General features: G+C 39.3%; 1 protein-coding gene across 5 annotated transcripts in view; it reads left to right on the top strand.

Annotated features, from left to right (window-relative positions):
- GRIP1 (glutamate receptor interacting protein 1) overlaps window positions 1–22,107 on the top strand; it is a 232,440-nt gene that overhangs the window by 205,993 nt on the left and 4,340 nt on the right. For 3 of the 5 annotated variants that reach the window (XM_059816077.1, XM_059816076.1, XM_059816075.1), the window contains 7 exons: window positions 4,969–5,113; window positions 6,107–6,255; window positions 6,423–6,605; window positions 10,035–10,188; window positions 14,499–14,610; window positions 14,756–14,800; window positions 17,242–17,475. In XM_059816077.1, the coding sequence (XP_059672060.1) occupies window positions 4,969–5,113; window positions 6,107–6,255; window positions 6,423–6,605; window positions 10,035–10,188; window positions 14,499–14,610; window positions 14,756–14,800; window positions 17,242–17,475 (1,022 nt within the window). The remainder of the gene's footprint in view (window positions 1–4,968; window positions 5,114–6,106; window positions 6,256–6,422; window positions 6,606–10,034; window positions 10,189–14,498; window positions 14,611–14,755; window positions 14,801–17,241; window positions 17,476–22,107) is intronic. The other 2 variants (XM_059816079.1, XM_059816078.1) reach the window with 1 other exon arrangement.

The following is a 22,107-nucleotide window of genomic DNA, read 5'->3' as shown; positions in this document are numbered from 1 at the left end:
CTGATCAGCCCAGTGGAAGTATTGGAGCTGCCATCATTTTGCACACCTACATCTATTAATATTCCTGGATCTTCCCCATTATGACTTCCATAAGAGCAGAATTTCTGCCTAGAGATAATGAAGTGAGTTCTGTTGTGCATTAGACAATTTTAACTGTCATTACTGCTGGGATTTATATTACAGTGTTACACAAAAGCATGAACGTAGATTCACTTGTCTTAAGCTCTATACAATCTCACAGCAAAAAGGCAGAGCCTGCCACACTTTATTATTTAAAATCAAGTGCAACTGTTGAAGTGGTGTTTAGAATTACACTAGAATGCTCTTTGCCTTTAATCGCTTTTGAAAGCAAACAAAGTATCTTCTCAGTATGATCAGTACCAAGCAAAGGCGGATGTATCTAGCACCTTGTGCAAACTGGCTTTCAGAAGTAAATTCTGATCCGGCAAAGTGAGTGGCCACCACCCGGCAGGATATTGTGGTTAGGTCCCTGCAGGTGGTGAGGTGGGATTTGCTACACATAGCTGGTCCATGTTGGACAGAGGCTGGCCAAACTGACCATGGGCTGTACATCCAAAGGGACACCTGCCTGACAGTTGCTTTGCAAAACTAAGCAAGCCAGGTATGAAGAGCAAACTGCAACTACACTTGGCAGAAGATTGACAGGAAAAATGCCTGTAGAAGGAAGTTTGAGTTTTCTCCTGCACAAGAGGGGGTCTGTCTTCTCAGTGTTCATGGCACCTAGAATCCTTCCTTCACCTTCTTCCCCTCATTTGGAAGACTCCCTCTCATTAATAGCCCTGCAGAGAAATTACCAGCAGACCATGGAAGAGGGGTGTGAGTTAGAGCCATGTAGAAGTAGTAATAACTTCTCCCACACTTTTAAACACTTGTGAGTTTGTCCTGTGTGTGTCATTTCGTCCCCCCGCTCCCCCTCACCTCATGGACTTAATCTCTTTCTAGATCAGCTTCCATTTCCATTGAAGTTGGTACACATTTTCTGTTGCTGTCACTAAAATGTGGTTTTCCATCTCCACCCGTGTAAAATAATAACTTTGCTGTCTTAAGTATCGCACATCATGTTAGCTGGTACAGATTTTCGCCTGAGTGGGATTCTTTTTCCATGGTTTTCTTTTACACTTTCATATTACTTATTTTACAGTTGCATCATATATCTATATCAAGATTCTCACACAACTACAGTCTTTATCCAGTCATGATTGGTGTAACTGAACAGATTCAAATGTAGATGGACAGCTACTCAGAGACCTACTGAACCAAAATTCTCTGTACAATTGGTTCTTGTAACTGTTGACTAAGTGTCGAAGTGTAATTGAAAGTATTTATAGCAGATTTCAGATCCTTTGAAATCTAAAATGAATGTCTCCTGAAATGCTAAAGAAAAAATATTTTAAAAAACACTAGCAAAGGCGTAGCAAAAAGTATACCTCAATTAAAATCACCTTTGGTTTATTTGCCATTAGTTTATCAATGAATGTCTGTTTTTCTCACAAAGGGAGGAAATGTGCTTCTTAAACTCAACAGAAAAAATCATTAATAAATTCCCCAAGAAAACGAAAACCTGATGCTAATAGATGAGTAGGCACAGAGCATTCCAATACAATTTCTAAATCACAGAATGAGATTAAGATTTAAACCTTTTTTAGTCTCTCATGGCATGCTTTTTTGAGGAGGGGACGGCAGGGAGCAGAGGTTATTCCTCCCTCGGTTCTCGTATCCTCGCTGTCTTTCAAACTCTTTATTTTTATATTCATTTTTAAGTATTTCTAGCTCTTCTTTCTGCCTTGTGTTTTTCCTTCCCCTGCTGTCTTTCCAACTCTTCCCTTCTCCAGACAGTTGTATGTGTCTCAGAGCTGTGTTCCTCAGAGCCAGCCATGCAGGTGATGCTAGCAGCAGAGTAGTACATGTCATGTGCTCCCCCAGACCGTGCTCTTCTTTGCACTTTTGTCTGTATTGATCAGATGTTACTCTGAAGAGCAAGAGACTAGTCGACAGAGTAGAGGTGCTGCAGCACAGAGGGTCTACTTTCACTAAATGTGATTTCCAAGAACTATCCACAATTGCATCACAAGAAAAGAAAGAAAGAAAATCTCAAATACATGAGACCCAAAACCAGGGTAGTTGGATTATATTTCCTCTCCAGGTGGAAGTAAGTTTTCAGCAGTTTTTCTCTTTTCTTTTTTTCCTGCCAGCTTCCCAAACTGAGGACAATTTTATCTCCTGATTAACCTAATGGCTACCACCTTTTTTGAATATCAGAGTTCTTTGCTTTCATGGCAGAACTGGCCTTCATTGTGAATTCAGGCCACATGCATGCCATGTTCTTGGATAGCTCACGTTTCTGCTGCCTGGAAAGAGCACTGAAGAGAACACTGTAGCAGTTTGACATTTGTTGCATTTTGCCATTAATTTTCTTAAATAGGGCTAACCAGAAGACAGACGTAATGGACCGGTCTCCTTTCCAGTCATTCACTAAGATCTATAAACTTTCAACTCTCATGTTTCAGCGCTGCTGTATTATTAATAACTTCTTGTTCACTTACTGTTGATAGCAGAGAAACGTCAGCATTGTGTCAACCCTTAGCAAATGCTGGCTATTACATTTTCAGTTAGCTTGGTGGATTACTTTTCCTCCTTCAGTTGAAGTCTTGTACCGTGTCAATGCCACACCTGCGTAAACGTTATCAGCATTAGATCCCAGAGGATTTGTTGTTGTTTCATAAATATCTAGCAAGTAAGCAAGAGCTGCCACTCTTCTGCTGTGCAGTGGCAGCTTACTTACTAGCCTGCTGTATGCCAGCCAGAGGCTTCCAGTGGAGTCTTGGGAGTTGGGTGCTTCTGGAAAGAGCATGTCAGATAAAGTGTGGTTGATGTGAACTGAGCCAAAACACTGATGATAATGCCCCAAGTAGGAATATAAGGCCAACACTAAGCATGACAATCCCAGGATTCTTTGCTGAATAAACACCACCAATTCTTTTCTCTTTTGATTCTCTATGTATACCATTTTCTTTATGTGGATAGCAAGGGGGAAATAGGATGGAGTCGGGGTGAAAGGGAGCTAAAGGCCTAAATTTTCTGCAAATTGGGAAGAAACAAAGTAGCTCCACACATATTTATGTTTCTCCAGCTCTGCTTAAGTACCATTAGAAGAAAGCACCTCTTTGAAACTTTGCTAGTGATGCAGGTATCTTTTTTCCTTTTAAAGTTTTTCTATCTACAGGAATGGAAATGGGAACATTAGAATTTTCTAACTTGTCTCGGGTTAGTTCTAGTAACATTTACGGAATGTGCGTCCTAGACATTTTCCATACTCGCTGAGCCGTTCGAAATGTCATTACCCACAGATCTAGGAAAAGTTGCCTGCCAGGCCAGATGTCCTGGCTGAATATGAATATCATAAGATGGGCAAGAGAGCGTTTATTATTTTGATCTGAGGAGAAATCTGATATTTTAAAGTTTAAAATAGCCCTTCACAACTCAAAGATACTGCAGTTGATTGCTCTCCTGCTGTGATATTTTTTTGATAATATGTAAAGAGCAAGGACTGTATAAATACAGGAGCCTTTCTTGTTACTGCAATACCTCTTGGGTATTGTTTAAGGAAAATACATTGTATTTAAGCTTACCCAGTGATGAATTCTTCTCCATTTCTGATAATTGTTTGGTGAGACTAAAATTTCAAAATAATGCAAATGACTTCATGCAATATAATGAAATCAAATCTAATGGAGTTATTATTCAACTGAGTTGATAATTCACAATTCAGAAGCTATTTTTGATTCTGTTACAAAAGCTTAGAACTTGTCCATCAAAAACATGGGATATATTTCAGGTTCTCTTAGTACGACAGCTGCTCATTTTATCATGACTTTTGACTTGTCCCACAATTCTTTTAAGGAAGTTTGGTTTTAAAACTTTTGAATTGTCTTTGATTCTAAATACCTTCCATTCAGTTCAAGAAACAGATGAGTACCAGTATTTATACAACAGTAGTAACTTGTCTTTTCTCTAGTGATGTGCCCTTGTGGCAAAGAAGGCCAACAGCCTCCTGGGCTGCATCAGGCAGGGCACTGCCACTATGTCGAGGGAGCTGACCCTTCCCCTCTACTCAACACTGGTGAGACACACCTGGAGTGCTGGGTCCACTCCTGGGCTCCCCAGTACAAGAGAGACATGGACATAGTGGATCATGTCCAGTGAAGGGCCACAAAGATGATGAAGGCTAGACCATCTCTCTAATGAGGAAAGGCTGAGAGAGCTGGGACCATTCAGCCCGGAGAAGAGAAGGCTCAGGGGGGATCTTATCAACGTATATAAATACTTGAAGGGAGGATGTAAAGCAAGCGGAACCATGCTCTCTTCGGTGGTACCCAGTGACAGGACAAGAGGCAATGGACACAAACTGAAACACAGGACGTTCTTCCTGAACATCAGGAAACACTTCTTTACTGTGAGGGTGACCAAGCACTGGCACAGGTTGCCCTGAGCTGCTGTGGAGTCTCCATCCTTGGAGATATTCAAAAGTCATCTGGACACAGTCCTGGGCAACCGCATCCTGATGGCCCTGCTTGGGCAGGGGTGTTGGACCAGATGACCTCTAGAGGTTCCTTCCAACCTCAACCATTCTGTAACAAAATAGCCTGAAGTTATATTTTAATAGGAAAGAAGATATAAATATTTTAAACAGAGTAAAATTTAGTCTTAATAGAATGAGGGGAGTTTTTCTGTTGACTTCAGTGTAATCAGGTTTTGGCAATAAAAAAGAAATTGCACAAGAGAGAATTTTTTTTCCAAAATAATCTAGTGGAATATGATTAAGAAGTGTATCTGAAATGTAATCCTTTGAAAATGTTGTTTGATTACCAGTCACTAGGCTGAATGTGCTATTTTTTTCATTCCCTCTTTTATAAGAAACCAATTGCATCCCCTTGGCATTTATTGCAGATGAACAGGAGAGCTCTGGAGCAATTATTTATACTGTTGAGCTCAAGCGCTATGGTGGGCCTCTTGGAATTACAATCTCTGGTACTGAAGAGCCCTTTGATCCCATAATAATTTCCAGCCTTACAAAAGGAGGATTAGCTGAAAGGTAAATTGGAAAGCAAATCATTTTTAAGCAGTCTTTTTGTCAAAATGAAGATTTATTTTGTTTACCTGAACATGCTAATTTTCATGGTTTAACAATTTATTTTTTTATAATTCTCCAAATCTGAGTTTATAATCTTTTTGCTGTTGTTTTTTGATCATTGCCAAGTTCAGGAGCATGAGCAATATCTTAACAGGATGTTATTGCACATAGTATAAAGACAGAGCACAGGCTTTTAAAAGTAATAGCCTTGTATAGTACAATAAGTAAGGAAAGCACTTCATGTGTCTAAGTTTATCTGAACTTATTGTATACTTATCTGCCGCTTATCGTACCCACACACTGCATCTGTATGTCCACTTACTCACACCATAGCAAGCGTTATCCGAGGAGTAGAAGTGCTCCTCATGGTAAGTGATGGATAGAGAATAATGAAAATGCTAAGGTTTTCTATCACCTGTTATTTCTAAGATAGGTAGAGTCATTGCAACTGGTACCTTTGGTGGTAGTTTCAGAGAGAACCTACAGCACACAAATCATGAGACTGTGCACAGCCAGAACAAACAGTGCATTTACACAAAGATAATTTATTTTCTTCTCTTGATATGATCCATCCTCAAAGCCACGCTGGTGAAATAGCTGGTTACTTGCTCACACTGCCATTATCTGTTATGTTGTGAGACTTCTAGAAACTTGACTCATTTCAGAACTTACTGAGCTGTCTGGGATTGCTCTTAAACAGGTGGGCTGCAATGAGTATCTTCCATAGGTGGTTAACTCAACTACTGCAATAACACAGAAATCCACATCTCCATGCCTCAGCTCTGCTATTGTCACTACAACAAAGGTGACTTGCTTTAAGTGTTTCTAACAAAAGAATTACTCTGTAAAACAGCTATAAAAGCAAAATGAAAGAAAGATACTCAAAATATGCAAAGAAATTGCCTTTGTTGCTTTTTATGCTCCTCAATGTTTTACTTCTCTCTCTTATTGTAGGACTGGGGCAATTCACATAGGAGACAGAATCCTAGCAATAAATAGTAGCAGTCTGAAAGGAAAACCTTTGAGTGAAGCCATTCATTTATTACAGATGGCAGGAGAAACTGTCACCTTGAAAATCAAGAAGCAGACAGATGGTGAGTATGGCCAAGGGCAGCATCAGTGGTCTTTAATGCATGTGTTGTTACAGATTAACAAGCAGTTAGGCCATCTCTGGAAAAACATTATGTCAGTAGTAAAAAGCATATTCTTAGAACTGTAGTAAAGCAATGACCACCACCCTCTTTTTTTTTTTTTTTATAATCCTATCCAGCTACCAGTCCCAAGAAATTTTCTGTGGGTCACATAAGTGAACTGAGTGATGCTGAAGATGAAACCTCTGCTGCACAGAAATCTGGCAAACTCCCAGACATCTATTCCACTACAGTCCCAAGTGTTGACAGCGCAGTAGAGTCATGGGATGGCTCTGGTATTGATACCAGCTTTGGAAACCAAGGTACTATCAAGAATGCAATCAACATTTAAAGTAGAAATTATTGCCTTCATGGTTGACCTTCCTTTGCCTTAAAGAGAACTTTATCTGTACCGACTTTAAACCTTGTACTTTGTAATGTTCCAGTACCTCATTATGACCACGTGACTCGCCAGGCAGCATGATTTCTTACAGTTGGTCAGATCCACTCTTTCATGACAATGTGATGTTTTATGAAGCATTTATCAATACATTAACAGGTTTTTGTTAGCTTTACTGACATCTGAATAGCCCGGTCCATAGCTCATCCACAACTAAATAAGTTTATCCTTCAAATACAGATCAATGCAAGGCACAGAACACACTGAAGGTGTTCATGAATTTGATGACCATATGCAGTAATTTTTAACTGAGAACAGATTTATTATAAACTGCTGAAGGGGGAACATTAGGCATTGCTTATGATTTGTAAATCTTCTGCTTCTTCCTCATTCCTGCAGCATTAACATCTAACTTTCAGCCCTCAAAAACAATCATTCTAGTCAAAGACATGATTTTCCTTAACGCTAAATTTTGTACTTCTCGTTGACTATCGTTTTATATAGAATTTTCAAATAATCTCACTTTATTGTGCAAGACATTTAATTACGCAGTGAGGGATACAGACATCTTGTAATATTCGAGATAACAAGAAAAATAACTTCCACACAGCTTTTGTTTTACTTAACTCTCTTCAAAATGTTTATTTCCATAGTAAAGCAGGTATTCCCACTACCTCACAGGTATTTGGACAGGTAGATCCTTACCTCAGATAATTTTTTCTCGCTTGCTCTGGTTGCACACATTCTTTCCATTTTATTTCTCGTTCTTTCTGTTGCTTTCCAGGAGCATGGGTACTAGCTCATGGACAGCTGTTTTGTACCCACACACAGAAAACTGAAACCGAGCTCTGCCCAGCAGATATACCATATAGGCTGAAGTTCTGTGCTGATTACTTTCATTGCATTTCTCTAATGTGCCTGCTCAGTGATAACACTGGCGGTTTCTTCTGGAAAGCAGAACATTTCCTTTGAAACCAGTTGAGCTACTTGAGATCAAGAAGTAGCTGATGTCACTATTAGTGGCCATTTTTTTCTATTCTTTAATTTTTAAGTATTTCTTAGCCTTACTGCATACATTTGGCATCAACTTACTTTAAACAAGACAGTCTCCATACATTTAATTATAACTCCTGTTTTCTACATTTTACTTTCAATTTACTGTTACATATAACATTTTATTTAGTGCTCAATCTATTGGGCTATATTCCCTCTGTATAATTTGTATTTCACTGGAGTAAGATTTGGGTTAATTTATTCCCTTTTCTGTTTTTAACTGTTTTGGTCAGTTTATCAAATTAAATCATGTTAGATTTTCATTTGATTTTTTTAAGTTTTAAGGAGAAGTATTGCTGAAAAAGTGCCAAAATTATAGTTCTCATGTCCTGGGTGAATTGATGATATTTGGAGCAAGTTGTTCAACTGTGGAAAGGATTGAGACCCAGGCTGGTGGGCCTCATGATGATTCGGATGCCATGCCAGAACTAAACCAGTATCTCAAAGCAGGTTTTTTTCTAACTCCCTTCAGAAAATCAGCCCAGACTTGGCTGGATACATGGCACTTTTGCTAAACAGCCTGAGCGTAATCAGATTTGTGCTGTATCCCTTGCTGTGGTACTAATGTGACCCACATTTCTATTGAAGTTCATTCTGTCTTGACCTGTCAAGTTGAGTTTGGCTTCTCTCCAAACCTTTCTCGGCATAAGCACAGGCTAAGCAAATTGAGGAGTTTGGGGAATGTTTCTGGAGCACCAGATAATGCTTTATCCTATTAGTTACTAATTTAATGCTGGTGAGCAGTCTTTTCTCTCCTTGAATTAATACCCCATTTTGTACCTTTGTCTAACGTGTCTGCCTTACTAATCTGGAGCCTTCCCCACGCAGCAGTCACATTTTCACATACACAACCCTTCCTAGAATCTGGGAGTATGTTAATGTCTGCCAATTAGCTGAAAATGCACACAACTCTGTAGTTACATGGGATTTGAGGGAGACAGGTCTAGACTCTTTAGAGAGGTGACAGCAGTGGTTCTTGTTAGTCATCAACAAAATAGAACTTCCTAATCCAATATGCACATCAGAAAACGACAACTATAGACTTAGAAAAGGAATATGTCAAGATGAAATATATATATAGCAGCTCTACTGTAATGGATTTTGCTTACCAGATCAGCATCAGCTTGTGACAAGACAATCCATGCGTTCTTCTTGATACATCACTTGGAAGCCAGACTGTCTGGTTCCTAATTGGAATTCAAATTACACTTAATTCTGTTAAAGAAATACTATTGAACTAATACCAACATTGCTTGTGTGATAAAAGCACCCAGAAATAAACTCTTCAGATATAAAAGCCATCTGATGCCACTTGCACAGCCTTGAGATATTTGGAAATGGCTGATAGAGAAATCACTTTCTGAAAGCTGAGCTTTCCAAGGGTGTATATTGGTCCTGGGCATGTGTGCCAGTCATGAGACAGGCCTTTTCTCAGCTCTTGGAGCCCTAGCAAAAAGCAGTAGCTCTGCTAAGTGCAAGTCCCCCTTCCACAAAGGGGCATGGGTACAGACATTCCCATGTTGGCCTTTATGCAGGGCAGCGCAGGGCTGTGACAGCACAATCCTGTGCTTGTATTAATAAGTTCTTGCCTCAGCAGTGCCGAGATAGCCGCCCTCCTTCCTGTTCTGGCATTGCTTCAGTTAGTGGTCACTCAAGAGCCTCTGCACTATGCCAATTTTTGCATCTAGGTAGCCATTCTACAAATTAGTAGTAGTGTGCATAATTGACACTAATATGTCACTAATTTTTGGCTGCATTGCTTCCAAATTTGAGAAAGTTACCAGGAGGAAGAAAAAACTTTCTTGCTCGTCATCCGAAAAGTCAAGTTGATGCGTTTTTTTTAATGCATCCTTGCAAACTCCTTTTTCAATAGATCTGAAGCACATTTTATCTTAATAGCTTAGGTTTAATTTTTGGGCATGTTAGCACATAGTTAACACACCCATAACACACGTGATTTATTCATTAGAATTCAATGTATGATGTCAAATTAGAAATTGATAAATTGTGAAAATGTCCAGAACTAAGCTTCAGAAGCAGCTGAGACACAAACAGTAGAACAGTGTTGGATATGTTAAAGATTTTACTCTCAATGGACTTTCACAGGAGAAGCTTCAGAGCACACCTAATTTCAGGCATAATATATGTCATTTATTCTTCTAAATATCTGACTACTACTGCAAAAAAAAGGTAGTAATCATGAGTCCACATCCAAGTTCTAGAGAACCCAGCTCCTGAGATGTGCTTTTCTGTCATCACAACATACACCGAGCTGTAAATATAAAATTCATCTTTTTAGGGCACAGCTATCAGGCTTCAGGATACAACTTCAATGCCTATGAATGGAGGACTCCTAAACAGAGTAGTTTGTCCCCTCCAAGCAAACCACGAAACCACCCATTTCATGATACAGGGCTGAGTGATGATGAATGGGACCGACCTACAGCAAGCAGGTGAGTTCATGTACGAGTTTCTGATTTGCAGCTGCAGCAGTGCCTCAAAAGTGAACACTTACTGTCTGAAATGAAATCATGTTTTTCTAACACAGCTGTAATGGCTCTTCCTTTAAATATGAGATATAGTATTTATACTTAATCAATTTTATTAAGGTAAATTAGTGACATTAGTGACATTAGTAAATTATGGAAGATTATGATACCAAAAACAAGACACACATTTATTTTGAGTTACTTCAGACAAAAAAACACAGCATTTATCTCTTAAGAACAAAAAACCCCCAAAAATTAGGACATTCCCCTGGGTAAGCTTCGAAAAAAACCTGCTCTGTTTTCTACTCCACAAAAATAAATCTACAAATAAAGCAGCTAAAGAAAACTGGCACATTAATCTTTTGTCTTCCATGAAACTTCTTCATTTTGGTTTTGGCAAAGAAGCAGAAATTAGTCATCTTCCATAAATGCTTGCGACATCTGCAGTGATTCAGTAGGAGAATAAAGCAACCCAGGTAGAAATGTCTTGTCCAAAGCTGTGGTAGTTTGCATTCCTCTTCTTCTGAGAAGTAAATCTCCTCTTCAATGAATTTCTCTGAAGGCAAAAGAACTTCCTGAGGGAAAAATGCTTAGTTGATAATGCTTGAAGATCGTGAAAGATCCAAAAACCCAAAGTCTCTTACTCTCTATTCTAAGGATGATCCAGCAGTGGAACCACTGCAGAGACTTGGGTAATTCCTGCCAAAGAACAGTTCTTCCTCAGAAAAGGGAAGACAGACATCACAGTCAGAAAGATTTCGGTGCTGTGTAGCAGCACAGTGAGCCTGAAATCCCAGTCTATGAGGAATTAAAGTTTAGTACTAAAGAAAACCTTTCTGCTTCCTATATAAACATACTGGGTAAGTAAATCCTTAAGGTCCAGTCTGTTAGCTTTGAAATACAAATCAAGGCAAGGCTTAGATGCCAGTGCTGCTTTTCAGAATCTGAATGACAAATCCTCTGCTACAGCAGATTGCCCAGTGGCATTTTGTCTGGAGACAAGTCTGGCAAGATGATAGCTAAGATCTGGGCAAGTGTGAACTCTTAGTCTGTATCCAGCACCTTTGGTCCCTACTGGCCAGAAGTATACTAGAAGTTTTCATAGGCTAGTAGTGGGCAATATTTAATAAGGGAAATGACCACAGTTTTATTCATACCTCCCATTCTTGATAAGTTAATGTCTTTGATTTGATAGCAGCATCCTTATCCACAGTTAAAGCCCATCTTTTGTTTTTCAGATGAGATGCAGCTATAGATTCCAGGACACCTACTGTTTTGCAGTTACATAAGTAATAGGCTGAAAAAGTTGATAAGCAGTGAACCGGGAAGCTGGATTGTAAAATACTTCTAAATGAATGAGTTTTCTGAATGAAAAGCATGTATTCTACTCCTGTTTTAAAGTACTACTCACAGAAAGTATGCACATTAAAGAGTCTTATTCCACTTGTCAATGTGGCTTACACCTGAGATATATGGCACAAATTAAAAAAATGATTATTTTCACCCTGTATGTCTAAAATGGATCATGCCACACCTGATGGTGTTCCTGTACCACGTGGTAGAGTATTTGAGAAGGGCATGTCTGTTCTTCCAGCCTGTTTACAGGGATCCCCAGAAAACCACCTCTTCTCTGCCTCTAGCTAAGCAACTTATCTTCTTCTCTAATTACTAAAAAGTAATTTTTTCTTACCTTTATTTTGTGTAGCACAGCTTCCAAGAATATGTGGCAACAGAATGAGACTGAGACATTGGGAGAGAATCAAGAAAACCATTTAAAGCAAACATCCATAGAAAGATCAGGGGGAGAACGCATCAGGAGCATGAAGAAAGAGGGCAAGCTGTGGAAAGCTGCCTCTGGTGGGCAAAGGAAAGGTGGGGGACAGCTGGAAGAGTGGAATACTTCCAGGTAGGAGAACGAAGAGTGCACAGGAGTGATACCCAGCTGGGCTGAGGCAGGGAGGGGGAGGAAGGGGAAAGAAAGGAAAAACAGTTGAAATGAGAAAAAGGAGAAAAACCTGAGTAAAAGCAGAAAACACATCATTAACATGCCGTTGAGTGACAATGAAATTTCAGTTGGCAAGCGAATGAAACCAGAGAGCTTAAAACACTCTGTAGCCTGGCGTCTACCTATCACTGGCAGGTAGGACAAGTCTGTTATAATTCCTGCTCCAGGGGAAATTTTTTGCACATTAAAACAATACTTACAGGAATGAGTCTGCCAGATCCTAGCACATCCTATCAGCTCCTGAATTAAAAAAAAAAAAAAAAAAAAAACCAGATCATAGGCAACTGTGTCTTCATATCTGTCCCACTACCTCTCCTTCAGGATTTTTATACATCTAAATTTCTGATAGCTCTTTGATTAAGCATCAGAAAACCAAATATATTCACTATAGGTCAAACAATATTTCACATGACATAAAATCAATCTCTCAGGTTTCAGAAAAAAAAGCCATCTAGATGAGAAATTATTTTGGTACCTCTTTTTTTCTGGTGCAACACAAATCAGTTTATTCATGTGGCTGTAATGGAGGTGCAAAAGTTGAGCATTTCACACACCAGGAGACAAGATTCAGAGAAAAGGCAAAAGAGGAGGTGAGGGCAGAAAAAGGAGTTGCTTCAGCTAAAAAGAGGCCAGACATATAGGCATCATGATTTCAGATTTCACGGAAGTCGGAGAAGAAATGGACCTCCAGTTCTAGTAAATGCAGTCTTTGCTGTCACAGACAATTGCCTCAAATAATCCTGTTCATTAACTCAAGTTCCATTTTATATGATAATATTAGTATGCAATATAAAGAAAGGTATTGTAATGGATAAATTAGTCTATGTTCAACATTGGCTGTTAAAACAACTGCTTAGGTTTATTAAAAGAGCTAATTTCATGTTTCTAAAACCATGTTTTAAATACTTTCTTATCTTGCCTGGGAGGAATTGCATCTGTGATCAGAGTAGGTATTCTCACCATTGCTGTATCTATTGCAATACCTTAGAAGACACACTGATGCTAGATGGAGAATTATTGCAATAAGAGATTGAAATGGCTGACCATTGTCTGCTTGACTGATCATATCTGTAAGAAAGCATCTCTGAGGCAGAGTATCGTGTGTGAAGCATTCGAGCTGTCATCTGTTGTGCTGGGTGATTCTCCTATTTAAAAGCTATTCTGTTAACAATGTTACACTCATGGTATTCTCAGTAATACACAGTTTGTCAAGCAAGGCCTCAGATGCTTCCATAATAGTGTTTGCTCTGTTTATGTGCTGTTAAGCACCACTAGCTGCAGTCCATGGGCAGCTGCTCCAAAGCAACAGCTTGCTGCCAGCAAAAGGGCAAATTCTCATTCTTTCCTTCCTCATCCTTCCTCTCTGCCTTTCACAGCTGCCTTTCAGCCCCCTCCCGTGCAGCAGCAATGACGCGTGTGTGAACCTTCATTGAGCTGATTCCCCTTGCTAAGACAGCAAAAATCTCCTGCTTCCTCCACACACACACACACACACTGTAATGGTGTTGCTTTGGGCTGTGTTGCTGCAGTCCAGAGTTGGCATTTTTTATCAGACCTCTCTTGCTGGGCAACTTCCCTAAGCATCACTGTCACCAAATCTTGCTCAAGAGTGCTAGTAATACGGCTTCAGTGCATTTATGAAACACCAGAGACCTAAGTCTCCGTCCAATACAGTTGCATCCCTTAAAGTTTCTCTTTTTCTCTATGAAATGACTGGAGTAGTTTATATGATAGCGGTCAGGTGGGCCTAAACTGATAATGATAAATGCAGCTTAGACTGAAGGAATCAGGTAAAAAGCACCCCCATCACTCATTTGCAAAATGGTGTTTGCAAAAATAAGGTCTCTTCTCATATTCTCTGGGAGAAATCTGTGAAGTTGAAAGGTTTTATTGCAAATATTTGTTGCATGGAGCAGCTCTGCACACAGCTATTGGTTGATTCATTAATTTTCAGAGTGAGGTCCCAGTTTCAATCCAGTAAAAAAGTGTATTGAATTGTTCTCGGAATCTGTTTATCTCCTTACTGAATAACTCGCTGCTTAGATCCTGCCAGCTGCTAGTGACTGCCAGGTTATGAGAAGGCTTGTCTGTCATGTGCTCTGCGTGTCCATCCAGCCTCTCCTGATCAGCGACTCTTCCCCACTCTCCTGCCTACCTACCGTAACATTCTGTCATTCAAGTTGCAATCTGTGGCAAGGCACATGTGTAAAATATATTTTTCAAGGGGAAAAAAAGTCCACGTTTTTTTAACCTCTCATTGTAAATCTAGCTTCGCAGGTACCCATGATAACACCGAGGCTGACCAGGAGGAAAATTTCTGGTCTCAGGCTCTGGAGGATTTAGAGACCTGTGGCCAGTCAGGAATTCTGAGGGAACTAGAGGTAGAACAATCTTAACCTTTCTTTCCAATTATAGAGAAATATAATGGTTTTGTTTTGGTTTACATTCATTTTATTTTCTCCTTTTTTTCTTTTAAGTTGCACTAATCACACCAATTCATTTAAAAGCTTTAACCCCTCTCCACAGGACAAGGCTGACAGGCGTCTGTGTTTGAGAAACATGACTCTCTTGGTACCTACCCTTTACCTTTATATTTTGCTTGTGCAGCTGCCTCCCCCACCCCTAACCAGAGCTGTTTTCTTTTGTACAATGCAACCAAAATTCTATAAACATGTTCACCCCAGAGCTTTTGACTTGCAGCTTCTGCTGTGCATAACCATTGATGCTGTCTGCAGAGGCAGCAAATGGCGCAGAACTTCTTAAGTGGGCATAACCTTCCTGCAGCAATGCATCCCATTCTCTGACAGACGCTTTGTGCAGCTTTTCTTAGCATGTTGTAGGTTGTCTTTTAAATTGAAACTTAATTTGATTAAGATGAACATAAAAGAAAATCATCTTTCCAAAATGTTTACTTATAATCTTACCACTCTGAAAAAAAAGCTGCCAATGTGAGAAATGTTTGTTATACAGCAATTTCTTCACTACATAACAAATGTTCACATTTCATCCTGAAGTTAATTGCAAATCTAACCATGCTTCATGTTAGATTGCGAGGGGGGTAGAGGGGGAACGGAACGCAGAGTAACTTTGAGTCTTTATTTTTCTAATAACCTTTTCTCTAAGTTGTCTAATCAGAACAATTAAGATTATACTGCCACTTAAAGATGTGGAATGAATCGTCCTAAAATATTTTCTTTTATGTTCTTTTAAATTCCTGGAGCTGCAAAACTGGCAGAATCTCATTTTCATTTTTATGTTATATGAAGTCCTTTAGCAGCCAGGAGGAATGTGAATGGCATAACTGGGTGAAAGTTTTTCAGTTCAGATTAATTTATCTCCTCAGATTTATGGCTTTTGTATTGCATGTATGGGTAGCAAAATGTGATTCTCATGTATTTGTTATTGCAAACCAGAAAAATGTAGGAGAAAATGTTATACTGGTTTAATTCCATAGTCAGATATGGTTCAATATTCAGAGCACACTAAAAGGATATGGAAATAGTCAATTCCGAAATGGAAATAGATCATTCAGGCTGACCAGAATTCACTTACTTCAACACGCTGAATTTTCCTCAGCCTTTCACAAAAGTGAAATTCAGAACTGTAGTTGCTGTATCATTTACAGCATCAGCTTGTTGCACAACCCACAGCTCTGAAAAGAAAGCAAGACTCATTCAGTATGACAGGATGCTGAGAATGACGATGCCTCTATTTTATGAAGTGCCATTGCATAGTCAAGGTCCTTCTATTTTTCATTTCAAGGTCTTCAGCCAAAGAGCAAAGACGACTGTTGTTTGCCAAGTCCTCTGGCTGCTTTTGCTCCATCAGGCAGTAATATCAGTCATTACTGAGCACAAGAGAGACTGTTATGGCTACCATATATTATCTCATAGTGAAAGCAGTGCTGGAGCTGGAAGAAAGAAGGGTGACATACATGCTCACCAGAGTCAGAAGCAAACATTTATTTGCCTGTTTTCCCCTTATTTTTCCCCCTTCATTTTTACTTCTCATTTTCAAGCAGGCTGCCTGCATCCTGTCCCAGTCAGAGTTCAGGTTATGGCCTTTTACTTTCCCTTTTTACTTATCCATCGGCACCAGGGAGAATAAATAGGAAATTCAGTGTAACCTATCCCAGCAGTGGCACCTCTGTACGGTGGCTGCGTCGAAGTGCATTTGCCTCCTGTTGCCCAGAGCAGAAAGCCTTTCACAAAGGAGGAGGCTTCTTGCTGTGCACAGGTGCTTTTCATGTCAGTCCGTTCCACCCAGTGGATGAGATGACTGCCATCGTCTTCTTTCAAGATTTCACCCTCCATGTATTCTTACATCTAACGTAAAAGGCTAGCTCTTACTGAGATTAAAAACAGCAGTGAGACAGAAAATGGTATCTCTGAAGCATTAGTGCTAAGCTAAGGCAGTTACTCTTGCAATATGCGTGTTACGCAAAGTTTCTTTCCAGGCGGTGAGCTTACCTGCACTGAGCTTTCCCTGGCCTGGGATAGTATCCGGGCACGCTCGCTGCCAGTGCTGACTCTAGAGCTGCCTATGTATTCTGCTGACTCACTTTTTTTTACCTTGCACGCACAGTCTGAATTGTAAATGCCTTCCTATAGCTCCAATTCCAACAAATGCAATTATGTCGCAACTTAAAAGTAATTTTATTTACATGTAAAATATTTTTAAAATAAGCAATTATACTACACACTCTTGACTCTAGTCTGCCAGGGGACTAGCTTACAAGCATAGCCGTTCTAGTGCTCAGTATTTTAGTTTGAAATGCTGTCTGAAAATTTTTGCCCATAGGGTTCTGTTATTGTTGTTGTGTTCTGTTGTGGTCCATTATTTTATAGTGACTTGCTTGCAAGCAGATTGAACATCTATCCTCTTGCCTTTTGCTGTGCCCTGAGTGATTGTGTTTTAACAAAGAATAGAGACATTTTTCCTACTGCTATGAATTAATCACTTGCTTAACCCACATTCTGTGTTAAAAATTAACCTGTTCATTAATGCTCTAGGCCACAATTATGTCAGGAAGTACAATGAGTTTGAATCATGAAAACCCACAGCCTCGTAGCCAGCTGGGAAGACAAGCCAGCTTCCAGGAAAGAAGTACTGTAAGGCCACATTACAGTCAAGCTACTCGTAGCAACACATTGCCATCAGATGTGGGGAGAAAGTCAATGGTTCTGAGAAAAATTAAGCAAGAAATGAAAGAAATCATGTCACCAACTCCTGTGGAGTTACACAAGGTCTGTAATTTTTCTTCTGACAGCTTTGAAATAATATATTCAGCATAGGGAATCTAATTATATGGCAATACAGTAAGCACTTTTTATAAGGACTCCACAGATGTAATTTGGGGGCCATGCATATTAGTTCTTACAAACACATTAATGATATATCCTTGTGAGGGAAACAAACAAACAAGATGCATCCTTGTCTACTATTTCATTTTACAATAAATCCTCAAAAGGGACTGCTCTTTTGCAAGGAAGACCCACTGGTAATTTGAATTGACAATACCAATAACTCATCTCTGCAAAATGTGTTCATTAAGAAAGCAAAGTTTAATTTCTAGAAAATACATTTCTTTAGGAAATTTCTCAGGAGGTTTTGGGGCTCCCATTGGTCCTTTTTCAAATTAACACTCATTTTGAATCGAATACGTGATACTCAATGTAAATAATACAGAATGTTATTTCAAATCAGCTATTGCTTCTCTTCTCTTTATAATTCCTTTGCTCTAAAAAGGATAAATAATCTTCAGTCTATGCAACTTTTCACTGCTCGAGACTGTGGAAATCACCTGGTGATACTAAGGTGGCTCTGCACTCCAAGGAAGTACTGGATAAAGTACCTTTAGATAAGCACAGCAAACGCCCTGCTGGTTTCAATTTCAAGTCCAGTGAGCCATAACAGCAACCAGTTTCCAAAACTTTGGGGGACGTTATAATGCTGTTCTCCTTAATGGGAATGAACATCCCATCTCCTGCACCCATCATCCTCTTAAAGCTCTGATATCTTCCTAGAGAGGAGGCAGAAGCACAGAGAAATTTCACTAAGAGGTCACATGTTGTCATTCTCAAGAGAGTTGGTTGGGTTTCTAGTCCCTGGGGGTTTGCCTGAGTTTACTTTGTAGTTCATTCAGTTTAGTTCAGTGAGGTAAGGACTCACGGAGTATGGGCTAAATGAATGTTTGTAGAACGTAGTAGACGGGATCTTATATATGGAAAATGAACCCATTGCCAATGTAAACAATCAATAGGATGTGTTGTGATAGTTTTAAGTTATTGATATTTCCAGCTTGATGTGAAGTGATTAATGGAGTTAGTTACTGTGCTCAGTTTTCCTGAGTCGTGAGTAAATGTGAGATACAAAACAAAACTACGCCAGTAGGCCTTTCATGGTGTGCTCACATTCAGTAAAGGCACAGTTTTCTCCTATGGATTATAAAACCATCCTTTGATGACTGATAAATCCTTTCCTGGAAAGGAGGAGTCAGATTTCTATTAATGAGTCAATATTCTATGATAGCTGCTAGCTCTTAGAGTCCTGGGCAGTAAAATATACCCTGTCCTTGAGCTTTCTCTCTCTTCAGTTGTCTATTTTTTAAGATCACTGTGACCTTCCATTTTAGTAATTTCCAGGTTTTGTTCGGACAATATACCCACTTTTCCCCTGTCTGCTGAAGTGATGTTGAGTTTGCTTATACTGTCTGTTCTGTCATCCAGAAGAGAGTAATTTCCCTTCTAAAAATCTAAAAGTTGAACCTGCACCAAGGATTTTCCAAATCCTTACAGTCATTTAAGAAAAATAGAAACCACTGACTGAATCTTACGGTCTGATTCACCAAAGTGGGCTTTTACCCCTACGATCACACATGTAGGTTAACCCAAGCATCATGGGCTGCTTTTGTATTCATGCCCATCTTAGTAAGTTCTTATCTGTCAGTTTTCTTACTGGTTCTTTTGTAGCAATGTACCTGTTACTTTCTCTCCCCTCCTTCATTTTTTATTAGACCTCTGCTTTAACACTAATAACCTCTTTGGTTGCTATTTCTCATGGACAGCTTGTGCAATGATAGTTTTCCAAAACAGCCGCAATGCCACAGGATGACTTCACTGTCAGACAAATGCCTTGATTTAAGTATTTTTCTTGACAGGTCTTGCTGGCAAATGTACTCTGCCCTCTGCAGGCAAATGTCTTAATCAGCTGGGCCAGTGACAGGACAGCTAATGAAATAAGAACTCTTTTGGAAAACGGTGATGGTATAAACAGTCTTTGAAATACAAGCTAAGACATAGCTTGCCTAAGACTTACCTCAGCAAGACTTTCAAGCATGTACTTAACTGCATGCTGCTGAGCTTCCGCAGTTTCTTCAGCAGGACAGGTCAGGTGTCTATTTACTGCCTTAGTGCGATGGGTCTGCATGCCTGTTGAGTCAGGGCCTACGTGCCCTATAGAGCAGTTCATACCTTAAGTTTGATTGCAGAAAATGGGCCAGCTAAGGTCGATGTTCCACTGATTCTTCATAATCTGATTGTGAGAGAGCGAGAATATATGATTCTCCTGACGAAAAAGCCATAAAAATGAAATGCATCAATAGGTGGTCCGACTGTATAGGGTAAGAGAGAATAAGACTGGATAAAAACTGCTCGGCTACAAACACAAACGAGTAAGGCTAACAGAACAGCATGGCGAGCCGATGACATTGTCCTGAGAAGCTTGTCCTTCTCAGATAGACACCTGTTCGAAAGGTAACACAGCCCTGAGGATTATTTTGCTGAATGCTGCAAACTTCGCAGCAAGTTAAGCTGAATTCTTCACTGCTATTTCTTACTTCACTGCATTACATTCACCAAATGTGTGCTTGAACTGTCTTTGTCCTGAGGAAGCTACGATTGAGGTAAGTGTCGTACAAATCCCTTCAAACATTTGTTCTAGATGGTTTAATAAGTAACATTTAATGTAACTGGATAGCATATTGCTATATCAGTACCCAAATTTAATTAATGCCTTTAATTGATTTTATCTACCTAGGTAAGTATATAGATTAATATTTTTCTAAAAATCATAGCAGACCATTTTTTTAAAGTTTCATAGGGCACGCATTCCTCTGAGAGCAAAAATATGCACTAGGCATCAGATAATTTTTCAATATTATTATTGCAAGTAGTCATTAACCTAAAATTACAGTTGGATAAAATACCTCAGTAGCGGATCTGTGCAAGATGTATGAATTTAAATTAAGCATTTTCCCATAGATTTGAGAGGGAGGAGAGGCATAGAAACAGACTCAAAACTTGTAAGCCTCTGTTTAAAATTTGTAACTATTTAATTGCTTATGAAATATGAATTAAATTTCCATTTCAGCTTTCTTTTTCCCTTAGGCTCCTGATGTAAATTTAAAAGTCTAACAAATTGCCCATAATGGGTTGTGATCAGAAGTACAGATAAAATAGCATGATTTAGGTGTTGCATGAATAGCCTGCACTCTCATACCCTTCAGACAGGGCTACTGGCAAGTGAAGATGAGAAAACCATGTGGTAAGGCTGTGCCCATACCTGTTATTAAATAAGAATCTGGGTATTTCAGATAGCAGGGTTTTTACTCTGGGAGTCCCTTTTAGGAATATATGCTGCCCTAAAAGGAAGTAGCCCCAAAATTATAATCTATGATACAAAAGAAAGTTCTCTGCAGATGACTTGCACCTAAAAAATGTGACAGCTATCAAACATGCAACTAAGTTACATCGCAACCTCATCCCTTAAGTGAATAAGTATCAGTTTCTTTAATTTCTCATGTTAAATAAATCAAAAGTCAAGAGAAGATAGCCATAAGGAAAACAGGTTTTTTTTAAATCTTTTATGATATGTAGGTCTGAAGAACCAGAGGAATGAGAAAATATTTTTATACATAAAAGTTCTGATTGCAAGGTAGTGACTAATTCCCTTCCAGAATGCCCAGTCCATATAAATTAGGAAAGTCCAAGCTGAACAGCTAGGGGGGCAATAAAAGACTTTGGATGATCATTCTCAAATTCTGCTTCCCTCCATGCCCCACTAGTGCAGTACTTCCCACTCTCCTGCAAATGTAGTTTCTCACCGCTACAGCAAAACTCCTCTTTCATATCCCTTATCACTTGCAATGCTCCATTTTTTGACTCACAAGCTGGTCGTGAAGTAGCATGTGGATTCCCCAGGCATTATTATAGACAAGACACACAATAAGGTGAGCTAATGTGGACTGGCACTTCCTATATAGATCTGTAGAACAGAATTTGTATGTATTTTGTTTGCTAATAGACCACTCCTAAAAATAGGAAAAAAGCAACACTGTCCTAGACCATACAAATGGAACCACTCTCTGTAGTACATGCAGAATTATTCTTCACTCTAGCTTGGCTTTGATAAGGTCTTGACTGTAATTGAGTGTCCAGTTTGGGGTCTGAAAATTAAAAAAGGATGTTAACCTACTGAACAGAGTCCAGAGAAAAAGAATCCTTGTTTCACATTGCTGCAGAGAAGGAGAGAATAAAGTGATCTTGTTCCCTGTGGATAGCAGCAAGCTTAACTCTCAGCAAGGGCTGTTTAGTTTAGACCTAAGGAAAACATCTGACGCACTGGAAGGGATTACTTTGATAGGCTATGGAGTCTCCATCACTGGAGATTTTAAAAAGCACGACAGACAAATGTGTCTCAGTAATGGGTTAGATGCAGCTGATCCTACCTTAGGACAAGAATACTGTCTAGATGACTTCAGAGTCCCCTGTTTCATAGGTTTTTATAGTTCATCTGAGGTTGGATCCAGGTCAACTTAACTCCAGTGCCTGAAGGAAGAGGAAGGGGAAAAGAAAAAGACCAAGTGGAAAGGGGAAGTT

The sequence above is a fragment of the Gavia stellata genome, chromosome 4, assembly GCF_030936135.1.
Source record: "Gavia stellata isolate bGavSte3 chromosome 4, bGavSte3.hap2, whole genome shotgun sequence".
In the NCBI taxonomy this organism is placed as follows: Eukaryota; Metazoa; Chordata; class Aves; order Gaviiformes; family Gaviidae; genus Gavia; species Gavia stellata.
Note: the sequence above shows the minus strand (reverse complement) of the source record. Positions and strands in the feature narration are given on the sequence as shown.